The 21119-nt window shown below is 40.4% G+C and overlaps 1 protein-coding gene across 1 annotated transcript in view; it reads right to left on the bottom strand.

The window, feature by feature from the left end:
• Window positions 1-21119, bottom strand: part of KIF20B (kinesin family member 20B) — a 627757-nt gene that overhangs the window by 353314 nt on the left and 253324 nt on the right. The window contains exons 7-10 of the mRNA XM_053692918.1: window positions 14901-15012; window positions 13441-13506; window positions 13204-13350; window positions 12459-12621 (exon numbers count right to left, since the gene is read on the bottom strand). Of these exons, the coding sequence (XP_053548893.1) occupies window positions 12459-12621; window positions 13204-13350; window positions 13441-13506; window positions 14901-15012 (488 nt within the window). The remainder of the gene's footprint in view (window positions 1-12458; window positions 12622-13203; window positions 13351-13440; window positions 13507-14900; window positions 15013-21119) is intronic.

Raw genomic sequence — 21119 nt, 5'->3', positions numbered from 1 at the left:
TCCATGCATAAGGCTACCGAAGGGAAAGATTGTGACTGAAGGTTTCGACAAGCTGATATCAATGTTAGACGTCTCTTGTCTGTCAAAGATAGAGTCATGCAGAGGCCTGCCTGCCAACCACCTCCTCTCCCACTTAGTGAGAGCTCTCATGTTGTCCTTATGGAATCCTCTTTTGGATTCTCCTCACTTCATAAAAATCAGCTCCACAGAGGACTAGGAGAGAGACCTGGGAGTAGAGGCTTCAGAGGGTGGGTGGCAGAGCGCTCTTCGGGATGTCGGGGCAGCAGTGCGCTGCTCCAGCATGTTTGAACTGTACCTCAAAATCCTGCTTCGGTGGCACTGGGTTCCCACCAGGCTACATAGAATTTACCCCTCCAGGTCGGCGGACTGTTGGAGAGGCTGTGCCCACCGAGGCACTCACCTCCACATTTGGTGGGAATGCCCCAAGTTAAGACACTTCTGGAACCAGGTGGCTGGATTGCTCCGGGGACTAGGCCTCATTGACGACCTCTCAGGGAGCACGGCATTATTCCATTTTGGTCTGCAAGATCTCCCAAAACCATCCCGTCTTCTGGGTGTTATTGTTCTTTTGTCTGCAAAACTGGTTATAGCCAGACAATGGATGAAACAAGCCCCTGCTTCACTCGCCCCAGTTCTTCACTCACTATATTATATCCAAAACATGGAAGAATACGCACTAAGGGTTGAAGGCCGATATGATTACTACTGCTCTATATGGTCGGCATGGGATGAATATAAGGGATCTGGCGAGTCTTCAACCCCACTGGATGACCAATGGATGTGTAGGCCCTAATCTGGATAGAGGGGCTGGCGACCTGAGAACCCCTATGGCTCCTAGTGCCCACAAAACATAGAATGTATATATACATATATATTATTATTATAATTTTATTTTATTTTTTTATTTTTATTTTTCTCCCCATCCCTGCCTACCTCGCCTACCTTTCCTGGCCCAACCCTGACAACAGTTCTCCGGGACACCCCTCTTTCCCCACCCCCCACAACATGTAACCTTATCCAGCTGATTCCCGTTTCCAATCTAATATTCCACAATTCCCGAATTGCCACGATTAGCATTACCTACCATTTGCCTTTAGCTCTATTTGTTTCACTCTGAGAATTTTTTCCCTACGAGTTATGTCTTCAACAAGTACTAAGTTCCAGGTCCCATAAGTGGTCCTATTTTACTTTGTTGACACATGTTTCTCCTGTTATTAAAATATATAAAATGGGGTTTTATTAGGGTCAATACAATGCTCCTCTTTATTGTCTATTATATTTATGTCCGAATGATGGAATAATGTCATGCTTTTGTTTCTGTTTGAGATATTGCCCAATCTACTATGTTTGTACTTCGTCTCTTTATTACCCCAATAAAAATATTTGAAAAAAAAAAAAAAGATAGAGTCATGGACACTGAATCTATCTGAAAACCTAAAAAGGTTACCTGAGTCTGAGGAATCAATGAACTTTTTGGTAAATTGATCCTCCAACCAGGATGTTGAAGAAACAACACAAGTCGATTCGTATGAGATTCTGCTAAATGTGAAGACTGAGCAAGTACCAAGATATCGTCCAAATAAGGAATACCACAATACCCTCTCCTCTGATTACAGACAGAAGGGCACAGAGAACCTTCGTAAAAATTATTGGAGCTGTATCTAGGCCAAACGGCAGAGCCACAAACTGGTAATGCTTGTCTAGGAAAGAGAATCTCAGAAACTGATAGTGATCTGGATGAATCGGAATATGCAGATATGCATCCTGTAAATCTATTGTAGACATATAATGCCCTTGCTGAACAAAAGGCAGGATAGTCCTTACAGTTACCATTTTGAATATTGGTATCCTTACATAACGATTCAATATTTTTAGATCCAGAACTGGTCTGAAGGAATTTTCCTTCTTTGGTACAATGAAGAGATTTGAATAAAACCCCAGTCCCTGTTCTAGAACTGGAACTGGCATAATTACTCCAGTCAACTCTAGATCTGAAACACATTTCAGAAATGCTTGAGCCTTCGCTGGGTTTACTGGGACACGGGAAAGAAAAAATCTCTTTGCAGGAGGCCTTATCTTGAAGCCAATTCTGTACCCTTCTGAAACAATGTTCTGAATCCAAAGATTGTGAACGGAATTGATCCAAATTTCTTTGAAAAAACGTAATCTGCCCCCTACCAGCTGAGCTGGAATGAGGGCCGCACCTTCATGTGGACTTAGGAGCTGGCTTTGATTTTCTAAAAGGCTTGGATTTATTCCAGACTGGAGATGGTTTCCAAACTGATACCGCTCCTGAGGATGAAGGATCAGGTTTTTGTTCCTTGTTGTGACGAAAGGAACGAAAATGATTATTACCCTGGAAAGAAAGGGAAAGCAGAGTAGACTTAGAAGACAGATCAGCATTCCAAGTTTTAAGCCATAAAGCTCTTCTAGCTAAAATAGCTAGAGACATATACCTGACATCAACTCTAATGATATCAAAGATGGCATCACAAATAAAATTATTAGCATGTTGAAGAGGAATAAAAATGCTATGAGAATTATGATCTGTTATTTGTTGCGCTAAAGCTTCTAACCAAAAGATGAAGCTGCAGCAACATCCGCTAAAGATATAGCAGGTCTAAGATGATTACCTGAACACAAGTAAGCTTTTCTTAGAAAGGATTCAATTTTCCTATCTAAAGGATCCTTAAAGGAAGTACCATCTGCCGTAGGAATAGTAGTACGCTTAGCAAGGGTAGAGACAGCCCCATCAACTTTAGGGATTTTGTCCCAAAACTCTAATCTGTCAGATGGCACAGGATATAATTGCTTAAAACGTTTAGAAGGAGTAAATTAATTACCCAAATTATTCCATTCCCTGGAAATTACTTCAGAAATAGCACTAGGGACAGGAAAAACTTCTGGAATAACTACAGGAGATTTAAAAACCTTATCTAAACGTTTAGATTTAGTATCAAGAGGACCAGAATCCTCTATTTCTAATGCAATTAGGACTTCTTTAAGTAAAGAACGAATAAATTCCATTTTAAATAAATATGAAGCTTTATCAGCATCAACCTCTGAGACAGAATCCTCTGAACCAGAAGAACCATTATCAGAATCAGAATGATGATGTTCATTTAAAAATTCATCTGAAAAATGAGAAGTTTTAAAAGACTTTTTACGTTTACTAGAGGGAGGAATAACAGACATAGCCTTCTTAATGGATTTAGAAACAAAATCTCTTATGTTATCAGGAACACTCTGAGTATTAGATGTTGACAGAACAGCAACAGGTAATGTAACAGTACTAAAGGAAATATTATCTGCATTAACAAGTTTGTCATGACAAAACAGTACAAACAACAGCTGGAGGAACAGATACCATAAGTTTACAGTAGATACACTTAGCTTTGGTAGCTCCAGCTAAAGGCAGCGATTTTCCAGAAGTATCTTCTGACTCAGTTTCAACGTGGGACATCTTGCAATATGTAATAGAAAAAACAACATATAAAGCAAAATAGATCAAATTCCTTAAATGACAGTGTCAGGAATGGGAAAAAAAATGCCAGTGAACAAGCTTCTAGCAACCAGAAGCAATAAAAAATAAGACTTAAATAATGTGGAGACAATAGTGCCGCCCACATCCGGAACGCCGACACTTTTGGCGCAAAAGAACGTAAAAAATGACGCAACTTCCGGCGACACGTATGACGCCGGAAACAGAAAAAAAAAATTTTGCGCCAAAAAAGTCTGTGCCAAGAATGACGCAATAAAATGAAGCATTTTCAGCCCCCGCGAGCCTAACAGCCCACAGGGAAAAAGTCAAATTGATTTATTCATATGCATTATCCCAAATATGAAACTGACTGTCTGAAATAAGGAATGTTGAACATCCTGAGTCAAGGCAAATAAATGTTTGAATACATATATTTAGAACTTTATAAAAAAGTGCCCAACCATAGCTTAGAGTGTCACAGAAAATAAGACTTACTTACCCCAGGACACTCATCTACATGTTGTAGAAAGCCAAACCAGTACTGAAACGAAAATCAGCAGAGGTAATGGTATATAAATAAGAGTATATCGTCGATCTGAAAAGGGAGGTAAGAGATGAATCTCTACGACCGATAACAGAGAACCTATGAAATAGACCCCGTAGAAGGAGATCATTGAATTCAAATAGGCAATACTCTCCTCACATCCCTCTGACATTCACTGCACGCTGAGAGGAAAACCGGGCTCCAACCTGCTGCGGAGCGCATATCAACGTAGAATCTAGCACAAACTTACTTCACCACCTCCATAGGAGGCAAAGTTTGTAAAACTGATTTGTGGGTGTGGTGAGGGGTGTATTTATAGGCATTTTGAGGTTTGGGAAACTTTGCCCCTCCTGGTAGGAATGTATATCCCATACGTCACTAGCTCATGGACTCTTGCTAATTACATGAAAGAAAAAACGGTACTGTGCCTTTAAGAGAAAAAAAACTACCACATAAACTGCAAAACAGTGAAAAAAAGTAGTAAACTCTATGAAATTTTTACAGTGTGTATAAGGGACTAAAGCAGCATTGCACCCACTTGCAAATGGATGATTAACCCCTCAGGCCCAAAAACGAATTAGAAAAACATTAAACCTGTTTACAAACAGTCAAACTCACTGCCACAGCTCTGCTGTGGCTCCTACCTGCCCTTAAAAACTATTTTTGCAGGAACAAAACCCTCTATAGAGGTCCTATAAGCCAGAGGACTCCTTCAGGGAAGCTGGATGTCTCAGACTGAAAACGAAAATAGGCCCCTCCCCACAATGCACTCAAAGTCAGAGGGCCTTAAAAAAGTACTCCTAGGAGTAATCTAACAAGCCATGTGGAAACTAGGCCCCAAATAAAGATTTATCATCCTCAGAGAAAAAACGTTTTTATTTATAAATCATGCAAACGTTTTTACACTAAGTAATATAGGTATTAACATGAATATTATCCCTTTTTGCAAGCATGATCCCAGTTGTTGTTAAATCACTGTATCAGGCTTACCTTAAATATAACAGGCACTGTCAGCATTTTCTAGACCTTATCTCTCTAGAAAAAAATATACTGAACATACCTCAAAGCAGGCAATCTGCAGACCGTCCCCCCAACTTAAGTTTTCTTTCCATACTCTTCAGTTATGTGTGAGAATAGCAATGGACCTTAGTTACAAACCGCTAAGATCATCAAACCTCCAGGCAGAAGTCTTCTTCCAATTTCTGCCTGAGAGTAAAAACAGTACAACGCCGGTACCGTTTAAAAATAACAAACATTTGATTGAAGGTAAAAATTACACTAAGTCACCACATCTCTCGATACTTCCTTTCTTGTCGAGAGCTGCAAGAGAATGACTGGGGGTGGCAGTTAGGGGAGGAGCTATATAGACAGCTCTGCTGTGGGTGTCCTCTTGCAGCTTCCTGTTGGGAAGGAGAATATCCCCCACAAGTAATGGATGAACCCGTGGACTGGATACACCTTTACAAGAGAAATGTAATAGCTGTGTATTGGTGGCTGCACAAATATGCCTCCTGTTCATCTTTAGCTAGCTCCCAGTAGTGCAGTGCTGCTCTTTCAACAAAGGATAACAAGAGAATGAATCAAATTTGATCATAGAAGTAAATTAGAAAGTAGTTTAAAATAGTATGTCTGAATCATGAAAAACATTTTGGATTTCGAATCCCTATAAAAAAAAAAAAAAAAACAGAAATTATGTTTACCTGATAAATTACTTTCTCCAACGGTGTGTCCGGTCCACGGCGTCATCCTTACTTGTGGGATATTCTCTTCCCCAACAGGAAATGGCAAAGAGCCCAGCAAAGCTGGTCACATGATCCCTCCTAGGCTCCGCCTTCCCCAGTCATTCGACCGACGTAAAGGAGGAATATTTGCATAGGAGAAATCATATGATACCGTGGTGACTGTAGTTAGAGAAATTAAATCATCAGACCTGATTAAAAAACCAGGGTGGGCCGTGGACCGGACACACCGTTGGAGAAAGTAATTTATCAGGTAAACATAAATTCTGTTTTCTCCAACATAGGTGTGTCCGGTCCACGGCGTCATCCTTACTTGTGGGAACCAATACCAAAGCTTTAGGACACGGATGATGGGAGGGAGCAAATCAGGTCACCTAGATGGAAGGCACCACGGCTTGCAAAACCTTTCTCCCAAAAATAGCCTCAGAAGAAGCAAAAGTATCAAATTTGTAAAATTTGGTAAAAGTGTGCAGTGAAGACCAAGTCGCTGCCTTACATATCTGATCAACAGAAGCCTCGTTCTTGAAGGCCCATGTGGAAGCCACAGCCCTAGTGGAATGAGCTGTGATTCTTTCAGGAGGCTGCCGTCCGGCAGTCTCATAAGCCAATCTGATGATGCTTTTAAGCCAAAAAGAGAGAGAGGTAGAAGTTGCTTTTTGACCTCTCCTTTTACCAGAATAAACAACAAACAAGGAAGATGTTTGTCTGAAATCCTTTGTAGCCTCTAAATAGAATTTTAGAGCACGAACTACATCCAAATTGTGCAACAAACGTTCCTTCTTTGAAACTGGATTCGGACACAAAGAAGGCACAACTATCTCCTGGTTAATATTTTTATTAGAAACAACTTTCGGAAGAAAACCAGGTTTAGTACGCAAAACCACCTTATCTGCATGGAACACCAGATAAGGAGGAGAACACTGCAGAGCAGATAACTCTGAAACTCTTCTAGCAGAAGAAATTGCAACCAAAAATAAAACTTTCCAAGATAATAACTTAATATCTACGGAATGTAAGGGTTCAAACGGAACCCCTTGAAGAACTGAAAGAACTAAATTGAGACTCCAAGGAGGAGTCAAAGGTTTGTAAACAGGCTTGATTCTAACCAGAGCCTGAACAAAAGCCTGAACATCTGGCACAGCCGCCAGCTTCTTGTGAAGTAAAACAGATAAAGCAGAAATCTGTCCCTTCAAAGAACTTGCAGATAATCCTTTCTCCAAACCCTCTTGTAGAAAGGATAGAATCTTAGGAATTTTTACCCTGTTCCATGGGAATCCTTTCGATTCGCACCAACAGACATATTTCTTCCATACTTTATGGTAAATTTTCCTAGTTACAGGCTTTCTAGCCTGAATAAGAGTATCAATGACAGAATCTGAGAACCCACGCTTTGATAAAATCAAGCGTTCAATCTCCAAGCAGTCAGTTGGAGTGATGCCAGATTCGGATGTTCGAACGGACCTTGAACAAGAAGGTCCCATCTCAAAGGTAGCTTCCATGGTGGAGCCGATGACATATTCACCAGGTCTGCATACCAAGTTCTGCGTGGCCACGCAGGAGCTATCAAGATCACCGAAGCCCTCTTTTGATTGATCCTGGCTACCAGCCTGGGAATGAGAGGAAACGGTGGGAACACATAAGCTAGGTTGAAGGTCCAGGGCGATACTAGTGCATCTACTAGAGTCGCCTTGGGATCCCTGGATCTGGACCCGTAGCAAGGAACCTTGAAGTTCTGACGAGACGCCATCAGATCCATGTCTGGAATGCCCCATAATTGAGTTATTTGGGCAAAGATTTCCGGATGGAGTTCCCACTCCCCCGGATGAAATGTCTGACGACTCAGAAAATCCGCTTCCCAATTTTCCACTCCTGGGATGTGGATTGCAGACAAGTGGCAGGAGTGAAGCTCCGCCCATTGAATTACTTTGGTCACTTCTTCCATCGCCAGGGAACTCCTTGTTCCCCCCTGATGGTTGATATATGCAACAGTCGTCATGTTGTCTGATTGAAACCTTATGAATTTGGCCTTTGCTAGTTGAGGCCAAGCCTTGAGAGCATTGAATATCGCTCTCAGTTCCAGAATGTTTATCGGGAGAAGAGATTCTTCCCGAGACCATAGACCCTGAGCCTTCAGGTGTTTCCAGACCGCGCCCCAGCCCACCAGGCTGGCGTCGGTCGTTACAATGACCCACTCTGGTCTTTTGAAGCTCATCCCTTGGGACAGGTTGTCCAGGGTCAGCCACCAACGGAGTGAATCTCTGGTCCTCTGATCTACTTGGATCGTCGGGGACAAATCTGTATAATCCCCATTCCACTGTCTGAGCATGCACAGTTGTAATGGTCTTAGATGAATTCGCGCAAAAGGAACTATGTCCATTGCCGCAACCATCAAACCTATTACTTCCATGCACTGCGCTATGGAAGGAAGAAGAACAGAATGAAGTACTTGACAAGAGCTTAGAAGTTTTGATTTTCTGGCTTCTGTCAGAAAAATCTTCATTTCCAAGGAGTCTATTATTGTTCCCAAGAAGGGAACTCTTGTTGACGGGAATAGAGAACTTTTTTCTACGTTCACTTTCCACCCGTGAGATCTGAGAAAGGCTAGGACAATGTCCGTATGAGCCTTTGCTTGTGGTAGAGACGACGCTTGAATCAGTATGTCGTCCAAGTAGGGTACTACTGCAATGCCCCTTGGCCTTAGCACCGCTAGAAGGGACCCTAGTACCTTTGTGAAAATTCTTGGAGCAGTGGCTAGTCCGAATGGAAGTGCCACAAACTGGTAATGCTTGTCCAGAAAGGCGAATCTTAAGAACCGATGATGTTCCTTGTGGATAGGAATATGTAGATACGCATCCTTTAAATCCACCGTGGTCATGAATTGACCTTCCTGGATGGTAGGAAGAATTGTCCGAATGGTTTCCATCTTGAACGATGGGACCTTGAGAAATTTGTTCAGGATCTTGAGATCCAAAATTGGCCTGAATGTTCCCTCTTTTTTGGGAACTATGAACAGATTGGAGTAAAACCCCATCCCTTGTTCTCCTAATGGAACAGGATGAATCACTCCCATTTTTAACAGGTCTTCTACACAATGTAAGAATGCCTGTCTTTTTATTTGGTCTGAAGACAATTGAGACCTGTGGAACCTTCCCCTTGGGGGTAGTTCCTTGAATTCCAGGAGATAACCTTGAGAAACTATTTCTAGCGCCCAAGGATCCTGAACATCTCTTGCCCAAGCCTGAGCGAAGAGAGAGAGTCTGCCCCCCACCAGATCCGGTCCCGGATCGGGGGCCAGCATCTCATGCTGTCTTGGTAGCGGTAGCGGGCTTCTTGGCCTGCTTACCTTTGTTCCAGCCTTGCATCGGTCTCCAGGCTGGCTTGGTTTGAGAAGAATTACCCTCTTGCTTAGAGGATGTAGAATTCGAGGCTGGTCCGTTTCTGCGAAAGGGACGAAAATTTGTTTTATTTTTAGCCTTAAAAGACCTATCCTGAGGAAGGGCGTGGCCCTTTCCCCCAGTGATGTCTGAAATAATCTCTTTCAAGTCAGGGCCAAACAGCGTTTTCCCCTTGAAAGGGATGTTAAGCAATCTGTTCTTGGAGGACACATCCGCTGACCAAGACTTCAGCCAAAGCGCTCTGCGCGCCACAATAGCAAAACCTGAATTTTTCGCCGCTAATCTAGCTAATTGCAAAGTGGCGTCTAAGGTAAAAGAGTTAGCCAACTTAAGTGCTTGAACTCTGTCCATAACCTCCTCATAAGAGGATGCTTGATTGAGCGACTTTTCTAGTTCCTCGAACCAGAAACACGCTGCTGTAGTGACAGGAACAATGCATGAAATTGGTTGTAGAAGGTAACCTTGCTGAACAAACATCTTTTTAAGCAAACCCTCTAATTTTTTATCCATAGGATCTTTGAAAGCACAACTATCTTCTATAGGGATAGTGGTGCGTTTGTTTAGAGTAGAAACCGCCCCCTCGACCTTGGGGACTGTCTGCCATAAGTCCTTCCTGGGGTCGACCATAGGAAATAATTTCTTAAATATAGGGGGAGGGACAAAAGGTATGCCGGGCCTTTCCCATTCTTTATTTACAATGTCCGCCACCCGCTTGGGTATAGGAAAAGCTTCGGGGGGCACCGGGACCTCTAGGAACCTGTCCATCTTACATAATTTCTCTGGAATGACCAAATTGTCACAATCATCCAGAGTAGATAACCCCTCCTTAAGCAGAGCGCGGAGATGTTCCAATTTAAATTTAAATGTAATAACGTCAGGTTCAGCTTGTTGAGAAATTTTTCCTGAATCTGAAATTTCTCCCTCAGACAAAACCTCCCTAGCCCCTTCAGACTGGTGTAAGGGCATGTCAGAACCATTATCATCAGCTTCCTCATGCTCTTCAGTATCTAAAACAGAGCAGTCGCGCTTTCGCTGATAAGTGGGCATTTTGGCTAAAATGTTTTTAATAGAATTATCCATTACAGCCGTTAATTGTTGCATAGTAAGGAGGATTGGCGCACTAGATTCACTAGGGACCTCCTGAGTGGGCAAGACTGGTGTAGACATAGAAGGAGATGATGCAGTACCATGCTTACTCCCCTCACTTAAGGAATCATTTTGGGCAACATTATTATCAGTGGCATCATTGTCCCTACTTTGTTTGTCACATTCATCACATATATTTAAATGGAGAGGAACCTTGGCTTCCGAACATACAGAACATCGTCTATCTGATAGTTCAGACATGTTAATAGGCATAAACTTGATAACAAAGCACAAAAAACGTTTTAAAATAAAACCGTTACTGTCTCTTTAAATTTTAAACTGAACACACTTTTTTACTGAATATACGCAAAAGTATGAAGGAAATGTTCAAAATTCACCAAAATTTCACCACAGTGTCATAAAGCCTTAAAAGTATTGCACACCAAATTTGAAAGCTTTAACTCTTAAAATAACGGAACCGGAGCCGTTTTTACATTTAACCCCTATACAGTCCCTGGTATCTGCTTTGCTGAGACCCAACCAAGCCCAGAGGGGAATACGATACCAAATGACGCCTTCAATAAGCTTTTTCAGTGGATCTGAGCTCCTCACACATGCATCTGCATGCCTTGCTTCTCAAAAACAACTGCGCATTAGTGGCGCGAAAATGAGGCTCTGCCTATGACTAGAAAAGGCCCCCAGTGAAAAAGGTGTCCAATACAGTGCCTGCCGTTTTTTTAATAAAATTCCCAAGATTAAAATAACTCTCCAAAGTTATAAACCATTAAATATGCTTATAAAGTAATCGTTTTGGCCCAGAAAAATGTCTACCAGTCTTTAAAGCCCTTGTGAAGCCCTTTTATTCTTATATTGAAAATTAAGAAAATGGCTTACCGGATCCCATAGGGAAAATGACAGCTTCCAGCATTACCAAGTCTTGTTAGAAATGTGCCATACCTCAAGCAGCCAAAGTCTGCTCACTGTTTCCCCCCAACTGAAGTTAATTCCTCTCAACAGTCCTGTGTGGAAACAGCCATCGATTTTAGTAACGGTTGCTAAAATCATTTTCCTCTTACAAACAAAAATCTTCATCTCTTTTCTGTTTCAGAGTAAATAGTACATACCAGCACTATTTTAAAATAACAAACTCTTGATAGAAGAATAAAAACTACATTTAAACACCAAAAAACTCTGAGCCATCTCCGTGGAGATGTTGCCTGTGCAACGGCAAAGAGAATGACTGGGGAAGGCGGAGCCTAGGAGGGATCATGTGACCAGCTTTGCTGGGCTCTTTGCCATTTCCTGTTGGGGAAGAGAATATCCCACAAGTAAGGATGACGCCGTGGACCGGACACACCTATGTTGGAGAAAAACGCAATCCAGAAAAAATAAATGTAAGCATGCAAATGAAAATCATACGTGAATTGAGCATACTCAGAAAAATCACAAAGCAAACGTTTATTTTTTTTTCCCACTTTGAGATGCAAAACTTTTAAATGAACACACCCTTCAGCCCTTTTGATCTGTTGTACTGTAAACCTATGAGAATTATTGAATAACAGCAAATTTTTTACTAAAGTATATGGGGGGGGGGGGGAAGAGAGTTGATTTAACTAAAAAATTGAAATTATTTCATGATTAGCAAATACTCCTTTGAAACCAAATGTCGCTTAAATTCGGTAAAAGAATCCAGAGCTAGAATATAAGCACTTAAAAGGACACTGAACCCAAATTGTTTCTTTTATGATTCAGATAGAGCATGCAAATTTAAGCAACTTTCTAATTTACTCCTGTTATCAATCTTTCTTCGTTCTCTTGCTTTCTTTATTTGAAAAAGAAGGCATCTAAGCTATTTTGTTGGTTCAGCACCATGGAAAGCACTTGTTTATTGGTGGGTGAATTTATCCACCAATCAGCAAAAACAACACAGTGTGTTCATCAAAAATGGTCTGGCATCTAAACTTACATTCTTGCATTTCAAATAAAGATACCAAGAGAATGAAGAAAATTTGATAATAGGAGTAAATAAGAAAGTTGCTTAAAATTGCATGCTCTATCTGAATCATGAAAGAAAAAATTTGGGTTCAGTGCCCCTTTAAAAGTATAGTAGAAACAGTTGTATTTTAACATATAAATACAAAAGCACGATGTAAAACAAACATTAGATACTTAGGATAAAAAAAAAAAATTACCTTTTGTGCTACTGCTGAAAACTTGAGCACATTAAGCGTTTCATCACAAGATGAAGCAGACTGACAGATGTTTACAATCATACACACTTTTCCTTTACCGCTGAAAAAACTCTGAAGGTAGTGAGTAAGCTTGCTTTCCCGAAAAGGTACATGTCGTGGTATTCTAAATTTAAAGTAAACAATATAATAAACAATAAAAATGCAGAATAATAATATAAAAGACTATAATTAAAGAGACACTAAACCCAAATATTTTATTTAATGATTCAGGTAGAGCATGCAATTTTTAAGCAACCTTCTAATTTACTCCTATTATCAATGTCTCTTCGTTCTCTTGCTATATTTATTTAAAAAGCAAGAATGTAAAGCTTAAGAGCCGGCCCATTTTTGGTTGAGAACCTGGGTTATGCTTGCTTATTGGTTTGCTAAATGTAGCCATCAATAAAGCAAGCACTATCCAGGGTGCTGAACCTAAAATGGGCTGGCTCCCAAGCTTTACATTCCTGCTTTTTAAATAAAGATAACAAGAGAATAAAGAAAAATTGACAGGAGTAAATTAGAAAGTTGCTTAAAATTGCATGCTCTATCTGAATGATGAAATAAATATTTTAGGGTTTAGTGTTCCTTTAACTATTGTCTAACAGTAGTTGTCATTACATTCTAATGCCTAATTTGAAATGGTGATAGTATGAGGTGCAACTTGAGCCAGTTTATCATTCTGCTTATGAAATGGATTTGCGCTTACTTTGATTGTTGACTGTTCTTCAGGGCATTAATACATTTGCCAAGAATCAGCAGTGATGTGTTTATATTTCCACTTTCTTTTAGTCTTTCACCTTCATTCTGGGTCTTTGTGCATCTTTCAGAACCAGCCAAATCACACAGTGCTAATCTAGACGTAAATTAAACATTTTCAGTATTCAATTTACTAAAAGAATCCAATAGTTTAAAAAAAAAAAAAAAAAGTTTTTCTTGAACTTACTCGCTGACTTTAACCACTCGAGAAATATCATCAATTCTTAACAGCCTTATGTTAAATATGCTGTGACTGGGAAAAAAAACAAGGTTGTTACATACATAAAAAAGTTGGTACACATTTGCCACTTAAACAGGGACATGAAACCCAAAATTGTTCTTTCGTTATTCAGATAGTGAATACAATTTAAAACAACTTTCAAATGTACTTCTATTATTTAATTTGCTTCCTTCTCTTGTTATCCTTTGTTGAAAGGTTTATCTAGGCAAGTCAGGAGCAGCAAAGAACTTAGGTTCAAGCTGCTGATTGGTCACTGCATATAAATACAGATTTTAATTGGCTCACCCACGTGTTCAGTTAGAAACCAGTAGTGCATTGTTGCTCCTTCAACAAATGATACCAAGAGAATAAAACAAATTAAATATCAGAAGTAAATTAGAAAGTTGTTAAAAATTATATTCTCTATCTGAATCATTAAAGAAAAATGTTGGGTTTCATGTCCCTTTAAGATCACATAAAATAGCTTATCTTTAGAAAAAATAAAATAAGTTTAAAAAAAATGGTCTATTAATAGAATAGTTTCAAGACCAAATGTTTTACCATCTACTGCAGTGTTTCCCAAACGCGGTCCTCTGAATTAGTGCACAAGTAAAATAATCAGTTCATGGGTGAGAGAAGTTTAGTAACTATGGTTACTGATCAGCTGATTAAGTCACTTGTGCACTAGGTCAGCTATAATGAAAACCAGGCCTGTTGGGGTATATGAGAACCGCGTTTGGGAAACACTGATCTACTGTATCTATTCTTGGGTATCCCTAAAAAGCCTACCTGAACTTATGATGGTATACTTTGCATAATCTATAGACAAATATATTTCTTGAACACTAGATAATGGCACTTTATTTTTTATTTTTTAAGGGACATTATACTGCAAACATAATAGGCTAATACAAATTATGTATGTAACTTTTTGCATTAGAATGACTTTAGATCACTATGTAGTAAAGACCAAGAAAAAGAAGTCCCAAGCAGGAAATAGCTGCTTAGCATGTTTCTGCACAAATTATATTTGACATATTTCTACATTATGCTCTACCATCACAGCTGAAAAAGATGTACGATTCATGCCAAGAGCAAATCAGGTTCTTCTAGGACAGGGTTTCTCAACTGTAGCCCTCAAGTACCTGTAAAAGCCCAGATTTTCATTATAGCTTAACTAGAGCACAGCTTATGGGTGAGAGCAGGTTAGTAACCATGGTTACTGATAGACTAATTATTTCACCTGTGTTCTAGTTCAGCTATAAGGAAAAAGTGGCCTGTTGGGGGTACTTGAGTACCATGGCTGAGAAACACTGTTCTAGAAGATATGCTTTGATTTACCCAATTATTTTACATTTTATTTCAGTACCATAACTTTCTGGTTATGTTATATAATCAGAAAATAAGTTGGTCTAGCACTAACTTACCTCCTACTGGAAGAACTATTCAACTTGGTATTTGCAATACTTTGAAATTTTTTTCCTAAAGCTAAGATTTTACATGCTTCCTTAGCATCTGAAACTTGTATCCATTGAATATCTGCAGAAGAAAACAATATTGGTTTACATAATATCTATCATTTAAAAAAAAATAGATTATATATAGACAGACAGATCTCTTTACAAAGGGCAGAGCTCGTCATGAAAGAAATTAATTTATAAAGGTGAAAAATAAATTTAGTTTTTTCATTAAGATGTTGAGAGCCCACGAGATCACCACATGTGGGATCTTATACCCAGGCAGTGAAGTCTACAAAACCACAATGTTCAGTTAAGGCAGGAATATTGCTGATCAGGCACTACAACCTGCAGTACTGTTACAATTGTGATGTCATTTGCGGGCGGAGCTTGGCAACCAATTTCAAAGTGGCTAGAAACAATATTTATTTTAAAAAGGAAATTTATGCTTACCTGATAAATTTATTTCTTTTTCGATACGATGAGTCCACCGATTTCATCCTTACTTTTGGGATTACGCCTCCTGGTCAGCAGGAGGAGGAAAAGAGCACCACAGCAGAGCTGTATATATAGCTCCTCCCTTCCCTCCCACTCCAGTCATTCGACCGAAGTTAGGAAGAGAAAGGAAAAGCCAAGGTGCAGAGGTGTCTGAAGTTTAACAAAAATGTAATAACCTGTCTCAAAAGAAGAGGGCGGGCCGTGGACTCATTTTATCGAAAAAGAAATAAATTTATCAGGTAAGCATAAATTTTCTTTTCTTTTTCAAGATATGATGAGTCCACGGATTTCATCCTTACTTGTGGGATACAATACCAAAGCTATAGTACACGGATGAAAAGGGAGGGACAAAACAGGGAACCTAAACGGAAGGTACCACTGCGTGAAGAACTTTCCTCCCAAAATCAGCCTCAGCTGAGGCAAAAGTATCAAATTTGTAAACTTTGGAAAAAGTGTAAAGAAAGGAACAAGTTGCAGCCTTGCAAATCTGTTCAACAGAAGCCTCCTTTTTGAATGCCCATGAGGAAGCCACTGCCCTGGTGGAATGAGCCTTAACCCTCTCAGGAGGGTGCTGCCCCGTAGTCTCATATGCAAGACGTATGATACTCTTCATCCACAAAGAAAGAGAAGAAGCCGTAGCTTTCTGACTCTTACGTCTGCCAGAAAAAACAACAAACAAAGAAGAGGACTGACGAAAGTCCTTAGTCACCTGAAGATAACTTCAGGGTCCGAACCACAACTAAATTGTGAAGAAGTCTCTCCTTCTGGGAAGGAGCATTGGAACACAAGGAAGGAACAACAATTTCTTGGTTAATGTTCCTATCCGAAACGACTTTAGGAAGAAAACCTAATTTTGTTCTAAGCACTACCTTATCAGAGTGGAAAGTAAGGAATGGAGATTCGCATTGTAGCGCTGAGAGTTCTGAGACAGAAGAAATAGCAACCAGAAAAAGAACATTCCAAGATAGCAACTTGATATCTAAGGAATGCATAGGCTCAAACGGAGCCCCTTGAAGAACTTTGAGAACTAGATTAAGACTCTATGGAGGAGTAACTGGTTTGAACACAGGCCTGATTCCTACAAAGGCCTGACAAAAAGAATGTACATCTGGTACATCCGCTAGACGTTTGTGAAACAAAATGGATAGAGCCGAAATTTGACCCTTTAGGGAACTAGCAGATAAACCCTTCTCCAGACCTCCCTGGAGAAAAAACAAAACTCTAGGAATCCTAACACTACTCCAAGAGTAGCCCTTGGATTCACACCAATAAAAGTATCTATCCAATCTTATGGTAGATCTTTCTAATTACAGGCTTACGAGCCTGAATCAAGGTCTCTATGACGAGATCAGAGAACCCACGCTTGGATAAAATTAAGCGTTCAAGCTCCACGCAGACAGCATCAGAGAAGCTAGATTTGGATGAAGGAAGGGACCCTGAATGAGAAGGTCCTTCCTCAATGGCAGTCTCCAAGGTAGTAGAGATGCCATCTCAATTAGGTCCGCATACGAAATTCTTCAAGGCCATGCTGGTGCAATGAGAATCACCGATGCCCTCTCCTGTTTGAGTCGAGCAATTACCAGAGGAAGAAGTGCAAATGGAGGAAACAGGTATGCTAGATTGAACTTCCAAGGAACCGTCAGAGCGTCGATTAATTAATCGTGACCTGTATCTTCGGAAGATTGGCATTCCTTCAAGATGCCATCAGATCCAACTCCAGCTGTCCCCACTTGAGGATCAGTTTGGAAAACACCTCCAGGTGGAGTTCCCACTCCCCCGGATGGAACATCTGTCTGCTGAATAATCCGCCCCCTAATGGTCTACTCACGGGATGTGGATCGCTGACAGGCAACAAGAATGGGTCTCCGCCCATTGAATTATTTTGGATACTTCTGTCATCGCTAGGGAACTTCTTGTTCCCCCCTGATGATTGAGGTAAGCCACAGAAGTTATATTTTCCGACTGGAATCTGATAAATTTGGCCGCGGCTAACCGAGACAAGGCCAGAAGAGCATTGAAAGTCGCTCTTAGTTCTAGAATGTTTAAAGGGAGAACTGACTTTGACCGAGTCCAAAGTCCCTGAGCCTTCAGGGAGTTCCAGACAGCTCCCCACCCCAGAAGGCTGGCGTCTGTTGTCACAATGTCCCAAGCCGGTCTGCGAAAGCAGGTTCCCTGGGATAGATGATCCAGAGACAACCACCACTGAAGAGAATCCCTTGTCTCCTGACCTAGAGTTATCAGAGGAGACAGGTCTGAATAATCCTCGTTCCATTGCCTGAGCATGCTTACCTGTAGAGGTCTGAGATGGAACAGAGCAAAAGGGATGATATCCATTGTCGCCCCCATCAGCCCAATTACCTCCATACATTGAGCCACCGAAGGCCGGAGAGTGGACTGAAGGACACGACAGGTATTAACAACTTCGTTTTCCTGACCTCTGTCAGAAAATATATATATCTTCCACCCATGAGTACACAGGAAGGATAATACCAGGTGGGTATGGGGTCTGGCTTGTTGAAATGATGGCGCTTGAAAGAGAATGTCGTCCAGATATGGCGCCACTCCAATGCCCTGCGGTCGAAGAACCGTCAGAAGAGATCCCAGTACCCTTGTAAATGTTCTTGGAGCAGTGGCCAGGCCGAAAGGTAACGCCATAAACTGAAAGTGTGTGCTTAGAAATTTGTAATGGTCCCTGTGAATGGGAATATGTAGGTAGGCGTCCTTTAGATCCACTGTGGTCAGGAACTGACCTTCTTGAATCAGTGGTAGTATGGAACATATAGTTTCCATCTTGAAAGACGTAACTCTTAGAAATTTGTTTAGACTCTTGAGGTCCAAGATTGGTCTGAAGGTTCCCACTTCTTTGGGAACCACAAACAGATTTGAGTAAAAACCCTGACCCTGTTCCTATGCTGGAACGGTACGATCATCCCCTGACAGAGAGATCCTCTACGCAATGTAAGAACGCCTCTCTGTTTATCTGGACTGCAGATAATCTTGAAGGCAGGAACCTGCCGATAGGGGGAAAAATCTTTGAAGTCCAATTTGTACCCCTGGGACACCATTTCAAAAGCCCAGGGATCCTGAACATCCCGCACCCAAGCCTGAACAAAAAGGGATAGTCTGCCCCCTACAAGATCCGGCCTCGGATCGGGGGCATGCTCTACATGCTGACTTAGTTCCAATTTCTGGCTTCTTGGTTTGCTTGGGCTTCCAAGAAAGGTTGGGCCTCCATGCAGGGTTAGGTTGTTCCTGCTTGGCGGAGGAAGAGGAAGCAATTCCTTTGTTATTCCGAAAGGAACGAAAATTAGTCTGTCGTCCCTTAAGTTGAATCATCTTATCCTGCGGGAGATGGCGGCCCTTACCTCCCGATATCAGAAATGACCTCCTTTAGAGCAGGTCCGAACAAGGTCTTTCCCTTGTAAGGAATAGTAAGGAGCTTAGTCTTAGAAAACACATCCGCGGACCAAGGCTTTAGCCATAAGGCCCTGCGGGCTAGGACCGAAAAACCCGAACTCTTAGCTGCCAGCTGAAAAAACCTGCAAAGAAGTGTCTGTAATAAAGGCATTAGCGAGTTTCATAACTTCTATCTTGTATCAGTTAACATGCATTAGTGGGATGATTTATATTGGGCGTACAAAAATAAAAATAAATAGAAGAGTATATGAACATTTGAATAATTTCAAAAATGGATTAGAGGGACACAGTGTATCCCACCATTGCAAAATTAAACATCAGTGTAACAGCGTAGGGATCACGTTCAAAGTTTTAGAACATATAAATAACAGTAGTGGTTATCTTCTTCTACTGCTTAGGAAAGCTGAAACGAAATGGATACATCTATTGTAAAGTTTAAACCCCAAAGGTCTGAATATAGATATAGACCTACAAGCATTTATGGCTTAATATGGGAGGTAACACTTATTAGGATATTTCTGGCCCCTGTTTTTCAGTCAGTATAATATATGTTTTTATCTATATTAGCATTTTGAAAAGTTTTTTAAATTAATTTTAAAATGATTTTTAAAATGAATTTCATAATTTTTTTTTTTTTTTTAAATAATCATAGTTTAGTAACATTATGGTCTATAATATTTATTTTATAATATTTATTGTTTTTAGAAGTTTATTGTGTATATTGATCAGTTACCTACATTTTACCATGTAGCATAATACATATATTTTTTTTTATGATATATCCCGCAATCATATGTAAAAGTCGCATAACAGTAGGTTAGATATTTATTTCATTCTGTAACTATGTGTAACTTAATTGTGATATTCTGTATTTAGTTTATCGTCATCATGGCAGTAAGTTTTGAATCGGACCATATGAGTCATTTGACGTGAACCAATAATGACAGAGCCCAGTAAATTTAAAGCCAGACGAAACAGCTGACAACTATCCATTTTCTGTTGAAAAAGTTCACCCGAGTGTGAACGAAACGCGTTGAGGTGGAGAGCTATACTCCAAAAAGATTGTAAACTGTTTTTTGTGAAATTATTCACCTCTGTTGATTAGCCGGAAACATTGGACTGTGGAAAATATTTACAACAGGAATCCAGTACTGCAATCCGAGTTTAACCCCTACAATCTGAATTCCAGTGTAAAGGATTGTATATTATGGGCATGTTTTGCTTGCATATCTTGTAAGTGTGCATTTTTTTGGTCAAGTATCTGACACAATAAAGATAGATACAGTGAATCGCGGATGCGCTTGTTTTTTCTTCTCTTGCAGTACTGTAATAGCTTTGTATCATTGGGTAATTGCTTTAAATGTATGCCCAATCAGATGGAGTGTATACTTGATATATGTTTATATCGGGGCTCAAAAATTCCAGTCGCCAACGGTGAGTTAATTTGAACAGGGGCAAGTAAAATAGGGTGTTAATTTACATTCACTCACTATCAAAGTCTTGCAGCATGTGTAGCTGCGTTTAAGAGGTGAAGTGGTTAAAATGTAGCGCCACCTTGCTGAGTCAAACTGGAGTGACAGAGAACTTGAGAAGCTTGGGCAACATGCTGGTGAGTATGCTTTGTTTTTTATTTCCCTGAAAGCAAATCCATGGCTTCTACTAACATCCGGAGCTCCTTACTGCTTGTTTCGGCAATAATAAGGATTCACATCTGCCAACAGTGCATTTAACAAGCATAGTGGCCTGCCCTCGTTGCAGAGAAAAAAAAATATGTTATATAACAGTTAGGGTCTGGTATCCTAGGAGGGAGAAAGACAACAATCTTAATAGAGCCTTTAGGGTTATTTAATGCACAGCCTACTATAATTCTTCCAAGCTCTGTTGGCAAAGAGGAATCTCTCAGTGACATTTTCTGAGTTAAGAAGTCCAAGTAGGTTGGGCATTAAATATAATCCTAGTCACACCAAGCAACTGTTTTCTTGTAATGATAGCGCTCTACAGGGGTGCTTGACTCAAAGCTTCAGCTACTACCTTGGAACTTAGTCAAGCACCCCTATAGAGCTCTATCATTACAAGAAAACAGTTGCTTGGTGTGGTGGCTAGGATTATTTTATGTGCAGCCTACTTAAGTATAATTAAAAAAAACAGAATTTATGCTTACCTGATAAATTACTTTCTCCAACGGTGTGTCCGGTCCACGGCGTCATCCTTACTTGTGGGATATTCTCTTCCCCAACAGGAAATGGCAAAGAGTCCCAGCAAAGCTGGTCACAT

The sequence above is a fragment of the Bombina bombina genome, chromosome 9, assembly GCF_027579735.1.
Source record: "Bombina bombina isolate aBomBom1 chromosome 9, aBomBom1.pri, whole genome shotgun sequence".
In the NCBI taxonomy this organism is placed as follows: Eukaryota; Metazoa; Chordata; class Amphibia; order Anura; family Bombinatoridae; genus Bombina; species Bombina bombina.
Note: the sequence above shows the minus strand (reverse complement) of the source record. Positions and strands in the feature narration are given on the sequence as shown.